This window comes from Daktulosphaira vitifoliae, unplaced genomic scaffold (assembly GCF_025091365.1).
Source record: "Daktulosphaira vitifoliae isolate Bord-2020 unplaced genomic scaffold, ASM2509136v1 Scaffold_2, whole genome shotgun sequence".
Classification (NCBI taxonomy): domain Eukaryota; kingdom Metazoa; phylum Arthropoda; class Insecta; order Hemiptera; family Phylloxeridae; genus Daktulosphaira; species Daktulosphaira vitifoliae.
This window is the reverse complement of record NW_026099573.1, coordinates 21,371,803-21,391,375: the sequence shown is the minus strand read 5'-3', so window position 1 is coordinate 21,391,375 and position 19,573 is coordinate 21,371,803. Positions and strand designations below refer to the sequence as shown.

Genomic DNA, 19,573 nt, shown 5'->3' with positions numbered 1-19,573 from the left:
TAAAATAAATAATTAATCATTTTTCTTTAGTTTTTAATTTTTTTTTTTATAATTATGTGATATGATTTTGACGTGTTTAAACATTCTTGTAATGTAGGTATAGTTGGTAAAAAAATATATTTTTGTTTTCAAAAATATTATTAAAAGATGGATTTTTTTATTATGAGGTTTATATGTTCAACATAGTAACATTAATCACTTTAAGTTAGTCTTTAAAGAAAATTTGATACTAAAATAGCATATTTTAAAAAGAGTTAATTTTACATAGATGACTACAAGAGAATATTTAAGTTGTTTAGTTGCAAAAAAACGAAATTCTTAAATACATTTCTTTTTTTTACTTGAACCTTTTTTTTAAGAATTAGCTTTTCATTAAACAGAAAAGGCAAAGTTAAAAAAAAAAAAAATTTTAGACTTGTGTATTTTTATAATTGAACATATTATTTAAAGTATTGAAAATATTGTTTTTAAACAAAAATAACTTTAAATGTCATAAAATTTTAATTAATTAATAATAAATTAGATAAAATTTTTATAAATTTAATTATTTATAGAAGCTATATTGATGGAAGACAGACATTTATCTCCCATCATTAGATGGCTACTTACAGAACAACTCTTATATAGATTATATGAAAATAGTTTTCATAATATAATCTGTGACATTTATAAAAGACCTACCCTTAAGTTATTTTTATAAAAGTAAAACAATAAAAAAATTTAATTGAATCAGTCATTTCAAAAATGACTGTCAAATCTGATAATATAAGAGTTATGTATTCTGAACAAGAACTACATTTTATTATTTAATTTATTTTAAGTACTATATTTTATCATAAAAATTATACTAGTTTGTGTAATAATATCTGTATTTGATTATTTATTGACCTAATTTTTATTCTCTTTAAAAATGATGCAAGTTATGTTTTAATTCAATTTAATGAATTATCGTCACAGTAAAAATAGCTTAAATTATGGATTATAAATATTAAAATTCCTAAAAATAAATTAGTAAATAGGTCCAAGTACAAAATAAGTTGAACTTCTGAAGTAATGAAGTTTTTTATGGTTAGAGTAAAATTTAAATTTTATGTCTAATGTCGCTTTTAAAATTACTGTTTCAATTATAGTAAAATATCCCATACTATTTTATTTTATAACAATTATTTCTTAACTTGGAAAATATAAAATTATATTTTATACGATTTATATTTGAGGTTAATAGCAATAAGTCGTGATTGGCATTAACGAATTATTTCAATTATTACAATAACAATAGGATTGTTTTAATTATTGATTTTTCAATTCACTCTTTTTTATTGTTTTTATAATATATTGTATTAAAAATCATATTTATATTGGAAGTAACATGAACATTTTTTTTTAAACCATTCATTATTTCTGATATTTCTAAAATGAAATAATTTAAAAAGTAATATTTTATTCTAAAAGAAATGTATAAAAACGACTACTTTATTACTATTCTATTGGGATTGATATCGATTATCTCAGATGATAAAAAATATAAACGATTAATTACTTTTATTAATAGTAGGATTGATTAAAATTATTTTAAATTCAACTTTTATTTAATATAAATTTGATTATTTCGAATACGAGAATAATTCGATTCATAATTATTCTATTTTTGAAATTGTTCGGTTATGCCAATCAATCACAGCATAGATTATACACACTATAGAATGATTAAAAAGTAAGGAAAAAGGTTTCTAATGTTTTTATTGTAACAATTGACGTGTTTCCATACTTTATGAACTTGTATATACGTGTATTTAATCTATGCAGCAGTAAATGTACTTCATCCAAATCCATGAATGAATGACAGACAAAATTGTAGAGGGCGCTGTATTATAAATTATACGTTAAATTTTTCCCCTCTTAATTATTAAACTGGCTGTGACGCCTATGCCATCATAAAAACATGGTTACTTTATTATGGCGTCAAGCTTTGTCAGTTATTAACGATTTTGCGCTTTACTAGTTTATGGAATTTTACATAATTGTGTATTTGTAGGCAGTAGTACTGCCTACAAATACACAGTATTTACAAATATACAGTACGGCCGCAGTACTGTCATAATGTTGTTTTTATGCTAGATGTGTATACCATATTGAAAAAGTAAATTTTTATAAGAAAATAATGCATTTAAAATACTTTGTTAGCATCGCATCAAGCTTTAAGTAAATACTAAATTTCAATATTGATAAACAAATTTTAATTAAAAGTGTTTATAAATGAATCACCGAGCTGGACATTCTTTTAATCGTTTTTAATATCATGGTAATGTGATATTTCAGTCATGAACAGAAACGAATTTAAAAAAAAAAAAAAATTCCTTTGCAATACTAACTGTATTCCAAACATGTCTTAATTATCGTTTGATATTTCAAACAATATATCAGCTTTTTTCATGTAAAATATATACTATCATACATGACACGGAGTTATCTCTTTACAAATACTAACCAGATCAAAATATCAACTACAACATAATTTATGAAGAGTTCAAAGAATTTTCACATTCAACTTCAGATACCAGAAAGAACTATTATAGAGGTACAAATTGCTACTTATTAATAATTATTTATTTTATTAATTGGTGATTAATTATTGGCTTATTAATTCCATATGTTATTTATGTATTTTATTTAAAATCAAATTTATAGTTTATATAATTGGTCAGTAAACCATTCGCATTTTCAGTTACTAGATCTTAAAAAAGCTTTTTTTGGTATGTATCTCATCAAGTTTATTTGAGGTTATGTACATTTAATACTTCTAATAGAAGTGCTTTAAATTTCTGTTGATTGTTTTTAATTTCTAGTATTTCCTAATATTTAAAAAGTTTGCTTTCGTAAAATTTATAAATAATTTAATGTCATTATTTTTCATTATACAATTTATGTACTGTCATTGGAATTGTGTACATTTCAAGTGTAAATTTAAATACTAAAATAGTAACTTCATCAAATACATTTATGCTTATGAATTCATTAGCTTGTAAGGTTATTAATAATTGTTACTTTGACTTAATCATTTGTTTTGCTTTGATGATACTACATATATATATATATTATCTAAGATAATCTATATATATATATATATATATTATCTAAGATAATCAACATAAAGGTTTATAAAATGGCTATTAAGTTACATAGAGTATGAATAAAGTCTGAACCCCCTTTATTGTGTTTTACATCTTCTCCTAAGAATATGTATAATTAATATTCAAAGTATTAATCCATGCAAAGATCATACAAAATGTGAATCTAAAAAAAAGTTTTAAGTCTACCATAATTCTAATCAACTTTTTAATTGATTGATTAAAAGTTTTTCAACAATTATTATTTGACAAAAAATTTTCATTAAGGAAAATTTCCCATTAATTAAGGACATTACATATAATTTTATTGTATCCATGGCCTTATCATAGCTAATTTATTCTTTGAATAATAAACTTTGTCTATGTCCCAAAACCTTATAATGATAATTATATAATAATTTGGTGGTTTGAAATTTTTTTAGTTCCTATTTTTGAAAATAAGTTTTAATTGGATTGGTTTAGATCTTGGTATAAAATATATAAGGCTACTAATTTTTTGTAATTGTGCTGGAATTAAAATTCTTCATCAGTCCTTTAAGCTCTACATGTTACTTTTAAATATAACAACTTAAAATTTTCAATTCATTAATCGACAGTGATTTAAAACTTATTTTAAAATAACATAAAAATTGTTCTGTAGTTATGATATAAAAATATCAATTTGTTTGTTTACATGATGACATATTTCTTCTACCGGGTAGAGAAGTATGTGCGTTTAGAGTAATACAAATTTCAGTAACTAATGAAACAAAACTACGCTAATTTCTTGCAGTTTCTCAATGTAAAACAATTTTTATATATACATATATATATAAAAGAAATAAATAATTATAAGAATTAGATTAAAAATATGAATAAATTATTTTCAAAATATTTTTTTATATTATTTTTATCTATACAATATAGTTGTTTGCATTTTAGTATGTTGATATATTATTATAATGTAATAGAGTTACCTGTATTAATCCCCTCCATTTTTTACTTATATTTGATTTACGTCCAAAAATTGTAGCGTACTAGAATTATAGGTTTTTTGGTTTGTCTAGTTTATGCAAAAAAAATATAAAATTAATATTTCCCTTAAGTATCAAACCCTTAGGGTCGTTCACACATGTCCATCAAACCCTTTGAGATTATCTTTTATAAAGTAAGTACTTTAAGGTTATAATTAGAGCTTGGAAATTGATGACCTATAAAAACCTTAAAAAAAAAAAGATTTCAAAAAGTATGAACAAATGATTTAAAAATTTTTAAAATTATAAAAATAATCCAAGTATAGTAAAATAATAAAGTAAAGTAACTATTAATTTTTAATTAAACATAATACCTATAACTAGGTGTTATTTTAAAATCCTGTTAATGTCATAAAACCCAACCAACATAAAGGTACTCTGAATTTTTCTTGCGTCTTGCATTTAGAGTAACTAGTTGTCGAACAACTTAAAATTTTAATCATATCATTCTTATTTGAATTATTTATATCTCGCAAGTAAATTTTTGCTTAAATTGTTAGATTAGGTGTGATTTCTCTATATTTGATTGTAAAAAAATATTAGGATGGTCCTAAATAAGACATGATCCACATTATTTCAAATTTTTATTTCATCTCCTTAATCTCCCTGTTTCAACATTAAATTTAAATATATAGTATTCTGTAAGTAAGGAAACTGGTTTCTCTTGTTCTCAATGTTTCAAACAAATAACCTGTTTCCTTACTTACAGAACACTGAATATATACAAAATATATTAAATTAACTTAATTTTTATAGGTATAAATTTAATGTGTTGTCAGGAGATTAAAAAAATAAAATGAAAATCTGAAAAAATATAAATTATAATTGTTTACAATTAAGATACAATTTATGACTATCCTACATCATGTCTCACTTAAGAAGAACCTAATGTAGGGAATGGCTGAGTAAGATAGCGAGGTTAAGCTTCTACGATTTTTCCTGACTTTTGCGAATGGATATAAATTCTGAAATTTACATGAGAATTATTTCTATATATAGCCTATCACTACAAATTTTTTCTAACGCACATCATTTTTTCTAACAAGGCATGGCCTTGCCACATAGCGCGCGGGTGCGTGGGTACTGCACATGTCGTCGTCATCGGAAAAAGGAAAGAAATTCCTCTTTTGAGCAAGTACCTAGTCGGGATTGCATTGGCCGCCGTTGTTCGTCGCGGATGGGTGACCGTTGTGTAACCGTACGAGAATTTCAATGGGGAACAACACAGATCTAATCGATTTATCGGCTTATTATCATAAAAAAACAGATAGACGCAATCCGAAAGCACAATCGTCCTTACATGTTGGCATATATCCAGCACCTAAAATGACGACTACGGAAAATCGTTTAATACCGTCTAAATGGACCGACGCAGAAGCTTTATGGGACGTCGCAGTAGAATGTGTAGTGGCTTTCGGAATGCCCAACGATATGTGCAGAGCTCAAAAACCCAATGTAACGCACGGCGAAACAATTCGAGAATTTTCATGGGGCGGTATATCTTTGGTTAACAATCCGACGTTGAGCACGTGGATGGATAAATATGCAATGACTACAGTAACTTAAAATAAATTTATAATACAAAGCAAAGTCATTTGAATGTCATATAATTATAATAAGTATATTTTAATTAAGTGTTTACATGTACTTTGTCTGTATTTAATCTATATTACACTGATAACATAATGAGTTCATAAGTATTTACATAATTACGTCGTACAATTCTAATAATGGATATAACATTAACGGATTTAATTTTTTATCGTACTCGGCCAAAAAGGCGGCTGTTTTCCATCGATAAGACCGAATACGATGTTTAAATGTGCTGTCATTAATTAATGGTATATAATTATTGGTTAGTATAATGAACGGAGGTCCTTGAACCGTCTGGTCTCCTTTAAATTTTACTTGAACCCTACACGTGTCGCCGCCCAATAATTCTTTTAATTTTTCGATTTCTGATGTTTAATAATTAGGCTCATTCCATAATACCACTCTTTTATCCGCCACTTCCATATACCCAAAAGTGTTATATTTATTCAATTTACTAATGGCGCCGTAATTCAAAAAATATGAACAGACTGCATCGAAAAAAAAAATTTTTGCCGGCACTAGTAGGCGATAATATCAAAATGGTATTTAGTTTTGGGATTTTTTTATTTAAAACATTATACAATGTCTGAAGGAATTCTTTGACCGAAGCGGAATCGTCGAAAAACTGAAACATCAGTAACCGATTGGCAATTATGACGGAATATTCGGTGGAATAGTACGAATTATGTACACTATACTGATAACTATTGAAATACGGCGTACACGCTGGATTCAAGTAAAAAATATTATAATCTTCTATTGTCCAATGATTTAAAACACCACACCACTTATCTATAGCGTTAGACGCCAATATATGTTGCGGGTGTAAATCATTAAACAACGGATTATTAAAATATTCTGGAGTCCGAAAAATACAAGACGGTGGGGAGGTTGGGTGCGAACGCAACAGATCGTTAAAGGCTTGACGTATATTCTCCTTTGTCATTCGCGGCGTCTTTTGGGAACGCACTTGAAATCCTCCCCGCTGGATTTTATCTGTCTCAACGTCGCTTTCGTAAGTTTTCTGAGGTAGTTGTGGTCCTCGGAGTTCTGGAGGCACGTCCCCTTCAAATGAAGTATCGCATGCTTCCACAACTCCTTTTTCTCCACATTTCGAATGTCCTGCCGACGGTAAAGCCTCACCTCGTAACAAAGGTCTAACGGGTCTACCTCCAATGACAAGTAGGACGATAGACTTTCCTTGTCCACTAAAATATCCCTATAAAAACAAAAACACACTGTAATAATGCACTGAAGCAGTATAAAGTAATATGTTATTACCAAGATTGCTTTCCAATCGCCTTCCGTGAGATGAGACACTCGGCTTCTTCGTCGGAGTTCCCTTCGGAGGAATCGACCGGCGTACGACGACGCTTTCCACCACGCACACCTACAAGCTCCGTTTGTATTAGGACAGGTGTGCGCGACGTGGATGTGGTCGTCGTGTGTCGAGACGATAATAGTGGCGTCTTTTCAACCGCTGGTTCGATCAAACCTCTGCACCATACTTGCGAGCTCATCAACACATCGGCGAATTGCTCCAGGTCCAACAGGCACGAGAACCCGTGACCTGTAACGAGTTCGGCCGTCTGTAGAACTCGCAGCAGAGATTCGACTAGAATATTGCGCCAATGCTTGGTCATACGTTTCTACGTTTTGGCCAACAACAAACTCATGATCGCTCCAAACGGCTCGGTAGTGTCGTCTAGGTCGATCTGAGTTAGTGTGTCGGGCAACGTGGCCGACGTCCAAGTTTTGGGAACCATTATATTCCAGTCCTCCGAAAGCAGCCATAGGACTAGAACGAAAACGGCCGTCGGTATGCGATGCTCCGTCTCGTTCAGGAAATACAGTAACTTCGCGACGGTGGCCATCATCGACGAGTCGTACGGGAGTTCTCTTTGTATCAGTTCTAATGCCTCGTCTCTTGTACGGTGCAACAGTTTTTCGCGTAGCTGCACCAAATCGTCGGGCCATCCTCTCGACGGATCTTTCTGACACACTGTCGCTAGAGGTGGAGACATCCGAAACCGCTATAAATACAGAGTACTATGATATCCACACCAAGTTGTAAATAAAATATATTTTTTACCTGATCACATTCCATGTCCGGACTGAGCGACACCCGATTTACTTCCCGCTAGTATTTCCTCATCGTCGCTAGTTTCTCCGATTGTTGACGTTTCGTAGTTGTTTTCTTCGTCCCCGGTCGCATTTTCTTTACAGGACTCGTCACTTGCAGAGTCATTTGACTGCCATGCAACGGCTTTACCAAATCCACCGAGCCTTCTCTGGAACATGGCTTTTGAGAAGTCATACGTTCCAGTAATTTTTCTGTTTTCTCTGTTGGTGCAGTTGTTTTCAACAAATTGTCCATACTTTGTAAAATGACGAAAAAAATTCAACATATAACACAAACGTGTAACGGTTAAACGTCGTAAGAGAGTGTACAACGCATTGACAGAATCTTTATGGGACGTCGCAGTAGAATGTGTAGTGGCTTTCGGAATGCCCAACGATATGTGCAGAGCTCAAAAACCAAATGTTACGCACGGAGAAACTATTCGTGAATTTCAATGGGGAGGTACGGCATTGGTTAATAATCCTACACTCAGCCAGGCACGGCACTAGCAATTTTTTCTAGGGGGGGCAGAGCGGGGCAAATATTTTTATTCCATGGGCTAAAGTGTTTCAGAAAGTACTCGGACCATTTAAATAAAATATAAATAAATAGTATGTACAAAGTTTTAAATAGTTAAAATTTGTTGAAGAATACTGTCAAATATTTCTATCTAATATAAGAAAATGTATAATAACAGACAAGTTTCTTTAATTTCACATACCTTAGTGACTGAATGATTAAGCTTCTTTAACTTATATTTTATAAATATAAATTAAAATAATTGTATTTAGTATTGAACAGATGAATTGATTTAACTCAAATTTAACCTTTGTTTCTTTATTTTCATCCAATAATTAGTACTCAATAAATGTAATAATAAATGAATAAAATATTTTTTCTCACTTTACAAATGAAAATATTAGAAATATATTAAAATATATTTGATTGAAATTTTAGGAAATAATTTTTCTCATTAGGCAATACTATAAGGTTTATCTATAAAAAACTAAAAATGTTATTCTATCTGAATGTTGTTCATTCATCATGAAAATGTTATTAATTTCATTAATTCAATGACTATGATTAATAATACATTCAATTAATTTTTGAATTTATTGAGTAGTAGCAAATATATCAAATAAACTAAATTTTGATATTTCACACTATACCTAATAATGCACCATGTTGTAAATGGTTGAAAATCTTGTACCAATACCAGCAAAAATAATATTTTTAAAATAAAAACTGGTGATAACCTACCAAATATTTAATAAGTAGATTTCAAATTTCCAATCAAATAAATTTTTAAATAGTTGGTGTTAAGTGTACACATTTAAGTACTAACTTTGTAAGATGTTATAATAATTCATAGGTCATTAAAATATAAATACTCTATGAAATCCTTTTTATATTAATTAGACATTTAAACAAAATGTATAATTAAAAATGTATGAAGTAAATTTATCTTATACAATATTATTATTTAATTAAAAATTTTTAAAATAATAAGTAAATTGAACACTGTTTTTTTACATCAAACATTTATTCAAGTTAATAATATTCTTCGGTTTTTGTGAATAGCTGCAAATTTATCCACAACAACTTCCAAATCTAAATTCTTAGCAATTTTTTTTTCTATAGATAAAATTGCTATATTTGAAAGCCTTTTATTAGTCATTTTATTTCTCATGTAATTTTTAATTTGTCTTAAACTGGAGAAAGTTCTTTCAACTCCAGCACTAGATGGTCGAATGATAATAGAAATAATACAGAGTATATACATTTCAGAAAACGCTAATTTATATTTTTCAAGTAACTGCATAAAATCAAGAATTGTTTTTATCTGAATACCGTTTTCAGCTTCATGTCGCTTAATCAGTTTTGTAATTAGTGTTAGTTCTGATTCTAAGCTTTCTATGTCTAATTTATAGTGTTCAGCTAACGGTTTGATATTTGTAAAATTTAAAAATGTGTCACATTTTGGGATAAGGGCGCTGATACCTGTTAAAATTTCACTATGATCTGAAAATCTTCTATTGAGTTCACTAACCATTCTATCAAGGACTGGAAAAAATATCATTGTTTCTATATCGTTATTATTACTAATTTTTCTACTTTCAGAAGTTGTTACTTCAGTTATATATGATGAAAATTGTTTAGGAAGTTTGCGAATCCTTGTTTCTTTAACTGTTTCATTAGGAAGTTGAATATTATTTTTTTGTGCACATAATTCCACTTCTGTCAAAAGATCTTCAAACTTGTTTGAGGTGTTTCTAAATTCCATAAGGTAATTAATTAATGATTCTACTAGTAGACAGCTAGAACCCAAATCTGAATCTGGTTTTTGTAAATAATCTAACACAATTTTTATCTCACTAAATGTGTCACAAAATAAGTAGAGACAAAATATAAATTCAAAATTAATGTGAAATAATAGTGATTTAGCTTCCATTTCTTTTTCACTCTTGGATTCTAGGCTTATTTGATGTAATAAAAGTAATATCACAGGAAATGTTTTTTTTACAGCGATACAAGCAGAAATTTGACATATCCATCGAGTTTCACAAATCCTTTTTAGTTCCATAATTTGTTTTTTCGGTAATAATTTATTTTGAAGTTCTATGAATTTAATATGAACAGTTGACCTACTAATAAAGTTGTACAATTGTTGAAGTAGAGTAATAAATTTTTCTATTTCAGGTATATTTTTACATACATCAACAATTACTAAATTTAATCTATGATTAAAACAATGTGTGTAAAGTGCTTGAGGAACATGCTGTTGAAAAATTGACCTAACCCCGTTTTGTTTACCACTCATTACATTTGCACCGTCATAAGTTTGAGCTATACAGTTTTTAATATTTATTCCACAGTCTGACAGTGTTTTATTTATGTAATCAAAAAGAGCCTTCGCATTTAATTCATTACAAGGAACATACCCTAAAAATCGTTCATTCATTGTGTTATTATGATAATAACGAACCATAATAGATAACTGCTCAGTTTTGCTCACGTCTTTTGTCTCATCTGCAAGAATAGCAAAATATTTGGCTTCTTTAACTTCTTTCGAGGTTATGACTTGATTTGCCTCAGAGTTGCTTTCTTCAGTTTTCGTAAGTAGTTGTGATCTTCGGAGTTCTGGAGGCATGTCCCCTTCAAATGAAGAATCGCATGCTTCCACAACTCCTTTTTCTCCACATTTCGTATATCCTGCCGACGATACAGTCTCAACTCGTAGCAGAGGTCTAACGGGTCGACCTCCAATGACAAGGAGGACGACAGACCTTCCTTGTCCACTAAAATATCCCTGTAATTTTGAAAACTTAGTATTGTATTATCAAATACAGTATGGTGTACTTACCAGGATTGCCTGCCAATCGCTTTTCGTGAGATGAGACCTAACCTAGATCTAGATGAGATGATAACCTAACCGCACAAAGCATGGCCCTGCCATATGGCGCATATGCGCAATAGCGCGCGCCGGCGGCCGCTGTGCGGAGCGGACAGGTGGGTGGGTACCGCACATGTCGTCGTCGGAAAGAGGAAGGAAATTCCTCTTTCGAGCAAGCACCAAGCCGGAGCCAGTTGGCCGCCGTAGTTAAGCGCGGATGGGTGACCGTTGTTTATAATGGCATCTCTAGGTATGACAGTGTTTTCTGGTATTAATAAAGCACCTCCTGTGTATGGAATAAAATATCCGTCCNGCCAGTTGGCCGCCGTAGTTAAGCGCGGATGGGTGACCGTTGTTTATAATGGCATCTCTAGGTATGACAGTGTTTTCTGGTAGCACCTCCTGTGTATGGAATAAAATATCCGTCCGTATATACACAACAAAAATATATAGCGGATAACGTAAAAACAGGCGGTAACGACGGAATAACATGGTTTAATTCCGATTATACTGGTCCTGGTAATAAAGTTAATTCGGGAAATAAATTTATTGGAACTCGATTACCTCAGAAACAATTAGATTGGGAAGCATTGGAACATGATGTAGCATATGCCAATGCTACGGATACGTCCATTTCAAATATTAATACTATTGACTGGTCAATGATAAAACACGCTATAAATACAGTGGATCCATGGTACGGAAACGTAGCAGCTGCCGTGGGTTTAGGTGTTAAAATAGGAGCAGAACGTACATGGGAAAGCATCAGTGGACAAGGAACTGCTTTATATCCGTCTATGCCGGTACAAACAGCGCCAGTACCGTGGTTCCGTAAACTTTCTAGACGCAGAGGAGAATTACCGCGAACAGCGCCACCAGTCGATCCGAGTAAGTGCTATGCGTTGGTTAGATAAAGAACCGTGGTTCCGTAAACAGTGGTGTTCTATTAACGTGTCGCAACGCGCGTATTCTGTAAAACAACATAATTTAGCGCGCTTACGGCGAGGTTGGGCACCGGTGTATTACAAAGGTTCTACTTTTATAGATGCAGTGTCTGGAATGCCACCGACTGTCTCAACAACAACGCCGGACAGAGCAGCTACTGGAGGAACGAAAGCGGGAGGAACATCAGGAGCACGATCCCTTAACGAATATAAAGCAAGTGGAAGAGAAGCTTCAGCTATGGGAGAACCACCAACGAAAAAAGCAAAAACGGAATTGCCTGGAACGGCTAATGAGGCGGCTGGCGATGCCGATACTGGTAATCCTATTATTGCATTTGCTACAATACCCCGTCCTTTTGACAACACTGTCGGGTACACCGCGGTTTTTCGAAAAAATCATCAATTCGTTAGCTACGGAATTGCGTGGCTTATTAAGCCTGTTCCTGCGGACGTTGCTCGAGACAGTCATTTTGCCTCCACGAGCTTAGCTGAAATACCCGTAGATAGAGTGCATTTATATTTGACTAAAGAAGAAGTCGATCAAATGCCCCGAGGCGCCAGAATAGTAAATGTAAAATGTACGGTTGTTATGCGAAATCCACGTACAGCGTTTGAAACTGCGTCGACATCGTCGTCACTGGCTACGTTAAATCAAAACAAATTTGGTGTTTATGCTATTGGTCTCAATGTTAACACTACAGGAGTTAATAGGTCCTATAGCTTTAATGCTACTGAACCCATGCAAGTAGATAGTATCAAAACCGATATGGATTACAAAAAACAACACGACGTATGGTACGGTACCCTTGATGACGATGGGGCGTTTGTGGATACATTACCGACTTCGTTTATGAATTTACCGTCTATATTAACGCATTATTATACACTGTATCACAGGCAAGTTAAAGGCGCTGGTGAATATACATGGCAACGTTTAAATAAGTATATCAATAAATTTGATGCCAGTCACTTTATTGGTGATCGTATCGTGTACTATGAATACGAACCGCAATACGGTTATTTGAGTGAACCTATACCACACTGTGCGTCGTATTTACATCCCGAACAAATAGCTTATACTGATATCGGAACTTCCGAAGGGGTAGCGGTTAATATTGTTACAAATAAAACACCTACAGAAACGAACGCCATTAATAAAACTTCTGCGTATGAATACACGGATATCACTACATACAGCGAAAAAACACGAATATGGAAAAAAATAGAAAAAGAACGGTACATCGACGTATTAGATTTGTCTGCTTATTACCATAAAAAAACAGATAGAAGTAATCCTAAAGCTCAACCGTCTTTACATGTGGGAATTTATCCAGTTCCAAAAATGACCACTACTGAAAATAGATTAATACCGTCTAAATGGACAGACGTAGAAGCATTATGGGATGTTGCGGTTGAATGTACTGTAGCGTTTGGAATGCCAAACGATATGTGTAGAGCACAAAAACCTAATGTTACGCATTCAGAAACTATTAGAGAATTTGCATGGGGTGGTACGTCATTAATCAACGATCCCACATTAAGCACGTGGATGGATAGATATGCTATGACTACTGTAAAATAACTTTTAACAAAGCAAAGTCGTTTCAAAGTCATTATGTTAATTATAGTTTTATTAATAAACCGTTTACATACACAACAATGTGTTTTTTATTATAGACATTAGGTTATCTAATGAGTTCACAATTATTTATACATTTATTTTACATAATAATATCGTACAGCTTTAATAATGGAAACAACATTAATGGATTTAATTTTTTATCGTATTCGGCTAAAAAGGTCGCAGTTCTCCATCGATAACACCGAATACGATGTTTAAAAGTGGAATCATTAATTAACGGGATATAATTGTTCGTTAAAATAATAAAAGGAGGTCCTTGTACCGTTTGATCTCCCTTGAACTTTACCTGAACTCGACACGTATCACCTCCTAACAATTCTTTTAATTTTTCAATTTCCGACGATTCATAATTAGGTTCGTTCCACATTACCACCCGTTTATCGGCCACTTCCATGTATCCGAATGTATTGAATCTATTTAGTTTGCTGATTACCCCATAATTTAAAAAATACGAACAGACTGCGTCAAAAAAGAAGTTTTTCCCTGCACTTGTTGGCGATAAAATTAATATAGTATTTAACTTTGGAATTTTTTTGTTCAATACGTTATACAGAGTTTGTAAAAATTCTCCAACGGCAGTAGAATCGTCGGAAAATTGAAACATTAAAAGACGATTAGCTACGATAACAGAGTATTCAACGGAATAATACGCGTTGTGTACACTGTATTGATAACTATTAAAATAAGGTGTACAAGCCGGATTTGAATAAAAAACATTATAATCCTCCATAGTCCAATGATTTAACACACCGCACCATTTATCTATAGCATTGGTAGCTAATATATGTTGTGCGTGTAAATCATTAAACAGAGGATTATTAAAGTATTCGGGAGTTCTAAAAATACAGGACGGAGGAGAAGTAGGATGACTACGGAGTAAATTATTAAAAGCTATACGAATATTTTCCTTGGTTAATCTCGGCGTCTTTTGGGGACGATCTTGAACTCTTCCCCGCTGGACTTGATCTGCCGCAGTGTCGCTTTCGTCAATTTTCTCAGAAAATTGTGGTCCTCGGAGTTCTGGAGGCACGTCCCCTTCAAATGAAGAATCGCATGCTTCCACAACTCCTTTTTCTCCACATTCCGGATATCCTGACGCCGATACAGTCTCACCTCGTAGCAAAGGTCTAACGGGTCGACCTCCAATGACAAGGAGGACGACAGACCTTCCTTGTCCACTAAAATATCCCTACAAAAATAAAAACATAGTACTATACGTTTGATACTATACATGATGTACATACCAGGATTGCCTGCCAATCGCTTTTCTGGAGATGAGACACTCCGCTTCGGCGTCTGAGGAAACGTCCGGAGAACGATGACGCTTTCCACCACGCACACCGACAAGCTCCGTTTGTATTTGGACAGGTGTGCGCAACGTGGATGTGGTCGTCGTGCGTCGAGACGATAATTGTGGAGTCGGACCGCCTGCTGGCTCTGTCAAAACGTTGGACCATGTTTGCGAGCTCATCAGTTGATCGGCGAATTGCTCCAGGTCCAACAGGCACGAGAACCCATGACCTGTAACGAGTTCGTCCGTCTGAAGAACTCGTAGCAAAGATTCTACTGGAATATTCCTCCAGTGCTTGGTCATACGCTTCCACGTTTTGGCCAACAATAAACTCATGATCGCTCCAAACGGCTCGGTAGTGTCGTCTAGTTCGATTTGAGTTATTGTTGACGGAACCGTGGATGCCAACCAAGTTTTTGGAATCATGATATTCCAGTCGTCCGACAGAAGCCACAGGATTAATACGTAAACAGCGGTTGGAATTCTGTGCTCGGTTTCGTTGAGAAAATAAAGCAGTTTGGCGACTGTCGCCATCATTGAAGAATCGTACGGCAGTTCCCGTTGGATTATTTCCACCGCTTCGTCTCGAGTACGGTGCAATACTTTTTCTCGTAAGTCGATCAAGTCTTCTGGCCATCCTCTGGACGGATCTCTCTGAGACACTGTCTGAGGAGGCGGAGGAGACATCCGAAACCGCTATTAATAAAAAAAATAATAACTAAAAGAACTACTACTGATATACAACACGAACATACCTGACCACATTCCATATCCGGACTGATCGACACCCGACTTGTTTCCCGCTCGTACTTCCTCATCACAGCTGCTTTCGCCGACTGTTGACGTTTCGCAAAAGTCTGTTTCTTGATCGGGGGACGAGATTTCTTCACAGGACTCGTTACTGACAACGTCATTTGATTGCCTTTCAACGGTTTCACCAAGTCGACCGATCCTTCTCGTGAACCCTCTCTGGAACATGGTTTCGGAGTCGTCATCCGTTCCAATAACTTGTCGGTTTTGTCCGTCGTCTGTTGTGTTTTCAATAGATTGTCCATTGTTCTTCAAACGAAATAAAAAATCAAACATATACAACGCAGAGTGCGGTGAGTGAACGTCGTCTCAGAGCACTGCAGTCATTGAATACGCTGTGCTACCGACGCTCTTATATATTCAGCGCGTGACCGCCAAAGCTACTTATCATGCGCGTAAACAACGGTCACCCATCCGCGCTTAACTACGGCGGCCAACTGGCTCCGGCTTGGTGCTTGCTCGAAAGAGGAATTTCCTTCCTCTTTCCGACGACGACGACATGTGCGGTTGGGTTACTAAAATTGTATTATCAAATACAGTATGGTGTACTTACCAGGATTGCCTGCCAATCGCTTTTCGTGAGATGAGACACTCCGCTTCGGCGTCGGAGTTCCCGTCGGAGGAATCGACCGGAGTACGACGACGCTTTCCACCACGCCACCTACAAGCTCCGTTTTTATTAGGACAGGTGTGCGCGACGTGGATGTGGTCGTCGTGTGTCGAGACAATGATGGTTGAATCGTGACGCCCGCTGGTTCTATCGAACCGCTGCACCATATTTGAGAGCTCATCAACTGATCGGCGAACTGCTCCAGGTCCAGTAGGCACGAGAACCCATGACCTGTAACGAGTTCTGCCGTCTGTAGAACTCGAAGCAGCGATTCGACCGGAATATTCCTCCAATGCTTGGTCATACGCTTCCTCATTTTGGCCAACAATGAACTCATGATCGCCTCAAACGGCTCTGTAGTGTCGTCTAGGTCGATCTGAGTTAAAGTAGCCGGTACCGTGGTCGCTAACCAAGTTTTTGGTATCATTATATTCCAATCGTCGGACAGAAGCCATAGAACCAGTACGTACACTGCCGTCGGTATTTTGTGTTCCGTTTCGTTTAGGAAATACAAGAGTTTGGCGACCGTCGCCATCATGGAGGAATCGTACGGTAGATCTCTCTGTATGAGTTCGAGTGCCTCGTCTCTCGTACGGCTTAACAATTTTTCGCGTAGTTCTATTAAGTCGTCTGGCCATCCTCTGGACGGATCTTTCTGAGATACTGTCTGAGGAGGAGGAGACATCCGAAAACGCTACAAAAAACGTCGTATAAATGTATGTGTCACAAAAAAAAAAAAAAAGACATACCTGACCACATTCCATGTCCGGACTGACCGACACCCGATTTGTCTCCCGTTCGTATTTCTTCATCATCACCGCTTTCGCAGACTGTTGACGTTTCACAATCGGTTTCTTCGTCGGTGGACGAATTTTTTTGACTGGACTGGTCACTTGCAATGTCATCTGACTGCCACGTAGAGGTTTCACTAAATCGACGGAGCCTTCCCTGGACCCTTCTCGTGAACATGCTTTCTGAGCCGTCATCCGTTCCAACAGTTTTTCGGTTTTCTCTGCGGTTGGCGTTGCCTTCAATAAATTGTCCATTATTAGGTGAACGACGAAAAAAATTAAACATAAAAAGCGTAAAGCACAGTGAGTCTTAAAGAAGAGCGCTGAACTCATTGAGTACTCTGCGCTACATGCGCTCTTATACCAGGTGTGCTCCTAATTAATTGCCGGTTTATTTGTAAAGAAAACACATTNGCGCGTAAACAACGGTCACCCATCCGCGCTTAACTACGGCGGCCAACTGGCTCCGGCTTGGTGCTTGCTCGAAAGAGGAATTCCTTTCCTCTTTCCGACGACGACGACACGTGCGGTAACCCACCCACCTGTCCGCTCCGCACAGTGGCCGCCGGCGCGCGCTATTGCGCTTAGGCGCCATCTGGCAAGGCCATGCTATAAGCTGAATCAATCTAAACACTTCTGCTTTTCTTTCTTTAACGTCTATTGAATCGGCTACGGTCACTAGTGTTGTTGGCACAAAGTTGTCTGGCTTATGAGGTACTTGCAAAGATTTAACTTCATCATTCATGTCTTTGTCTTCTTGTTCGCTGGTTTGAGATGTTTGCTTTTGCTTTTTCTTATCGGTGTTCATGATTCTGGCTTAATGTTGTCGTTCGGATATAAGGGATTTTAAATTTTGGGGGGGGAGTATGACGCGGTCGCATTGCACTTCCGGCTTTACCGCTGGATGGCGACTGCGACACAGCTACCTCTCCTCGTCCGACAGGTCGCGCGACGCCGAGTGATCGCGGGTGAGGAGAACCGGTCTGGTGATGCAACAAGCATATATTATTAATATAACAACACATATTGTGAATATAGTACTTCCTCTGGAACCGATATTGTTTTTTTATGTTCTTATGTATAATAAGTTACAATATAGTATAAAGTAAAAGTTAAACACGGCGTTGTTATTCATTATTCAATATTAAATTATCACTTGACCACAACATATTTTTAATTATTTATCCTATATTTTGGTCGTTGTTTTCCTTGTTATGCGAGATAATGTTTACTAATTTTTTTCGTATTTTATTGTTATCCTCATTATCCGGTTGTGTGAGGTCATTTTTGGTAGAATTTTTTTTCAAAATCTGTATATCATTGTTTACTTGATCCGTAGTATCGCTTATATTGATATCCGAGATTAGTTTCAGCTCTGGTAAGGATTCTAAATTTTCGTAATCGAAAATTAGAAGAGGTCCACGAACAATCCTTGATTTTTTATTCTTTCAGCTTCTACTGTAAGTTTATTTATATCTCTGACTTTGTTGTTTTCTTTTCTTTTGACCATAATCATGTCTTGATTTAATTGTTCGAATACATATTCTCTATTAAAATTGTTTTCTTTTACCTCCGGTAATTTATTCAGTTGCGTTTTTTCTAATTGGATATTTTCATAGTTAATATTTTTTCATTCGTTATAATGTCGCCCCATTAAGCCCTCCATCCTCTCATATATTTCCACGGACAATACTGGAAGTTTGTTCATCATACAAACAGTAGTATGGACGCAAATGTCTAACGTTTTGGATGCTGTCTTTCTCAGGAATCTGTAAATCACAAATTAGGAAGGTATTTTCGCCTAACTTTTTTTTATTTTATAAGGTCCCTTATATAAAAGAAAAATTTTTTTTACTTCCCTCTTCATAGCCGATGAATAGTTATAATTTTTAACTAATACCAACTGATGCTCGTAATAATTAATAAAAGATTTATACTATCGAATTTGCCATTCTATTTTTTGCATTATCCCTTATATTTTTTCTAATTATTTCTATTATATCCTCATTTATTTTTATTTCAGGGAAATTAATAATTTGTTTTATCGGTCTTATGGGTGGTTTCTTTTTAAATACCTCTCAGGGTGCCTTATTAGTTGTGTCTGAAATACTATGATTAAGCCAACATTCTGTTTGTTCTAAATAGTTAGTCCAATTAGTATGTTGTATGTGACAAAACGTTCGACAAAATTTCTGCCTATTTCCCTATTTGTACGTTCTATTGGGTTACTTTGAG

The 19,573-nt window shown here is 34.6% G+C and overlaps 2 protein-coding genes and 1 long non-coding RNA gene across 3 annotated transcripts; 2 read left to right on the top strand and 1 right to left on the bottom strand.

Annotated features, from left to right (window-relative positions):
- The first annotated feature begins 1,928 nt into the window (after positions 1-1,928).
- LOC126899508 (uncharacterized) lies at positions 1,929-5,071 on the top strand. Its single transcript, XR_007702609.1, has 2 exons — positions 1,929-2,578; positions 4,898-5,071. It is a non-coding gene; the product is annotated as an uncharacterized LOC126899508 (long non-coding RNA).
- A 4,331-nt stretch (positions 5,072-9,402) lies between these two features.
- Positions 9,403-16,213, bottom strand: LOC126898051 (zinc finger MYM-type protein 1-like). Its single transcript, XM_050672000.1, has 3 exons — positions 15,883-16,213; positions 15,081-15,823; positions 9,403-11,166 (listed from the first exon to the last, which is right to left on the bottom strand). The coding sequence occupies exons 1-3, from the start codon at positions 16,211-16,213 to the stop codon at positions 9,403-9,405; spliced, it is 2,838 nt and encodes a 945-aa protein (XP_050527957.1).
- Positions 11,432-17,328, top strand: LOC126899507 (uncharacterized). Its single transcript, XM_050674489.1, has 3 exons — positions 11,432-11,533; positions 11,650-12,138; positions 12,296-17,328. The coding sequence occupies exons 1-3, from the start codon at positions 11,488-11,490 to the stop codon at positions 13,774-13,776; spliced, it is 2,016 nt and encodes a 671-aa protein (XP_050530446.1). The 5' UTR covers positions 11,432-11,487; the 3' UTR covers positions 13,777-17,328.
- The last annotated feature ends 2,245 nt before the right edge of the window (positions 17,329-19,573 follow it).

Coding starts and splice junctions, on each gene's coding strand:
- LOC126899507 (XM_050674489.1), top strand. CDS start 11,488: ATGGCATCTCTAGGTATGACAGTGTTTTCTGGTATTAATAAAGCAC. Junction 11,534..11,649: donor TTCTGGTATTAATAAAGCAC/CTCCTGTGTATG, acceptor TTCTGGTAGCAC/CTCCTGTGTATGGAATAAAA. Junction 12,139..12,295: donor AGCGCCACCAGTCGATCCGA/GTAAGTGCTATG, acceptor CTACTTTTATAG/ATGCAGTGTCTGGAATGCCA.
- LOC126898051 (XM_050672000.1), bottom strand. CDS start 16,213: ATGTTTGATTTTTTATTTCGTTTGAAGAACAATGGACAATCTATTGAA. Junction 15,824..15,882: donor CGGATATGGAATGTGGTCAG/GTATGTTCGTGT, acceptor TTTTATTAATAG/CGGTTTCGGATGTCTCCTCC. Junction 11,167..15,080: donor GCGATTGGCAGGCAATCCTG/GTATGTACATCA, acceptor TCAAAATTACAG/GGATATTTTAGTGGACAAGG.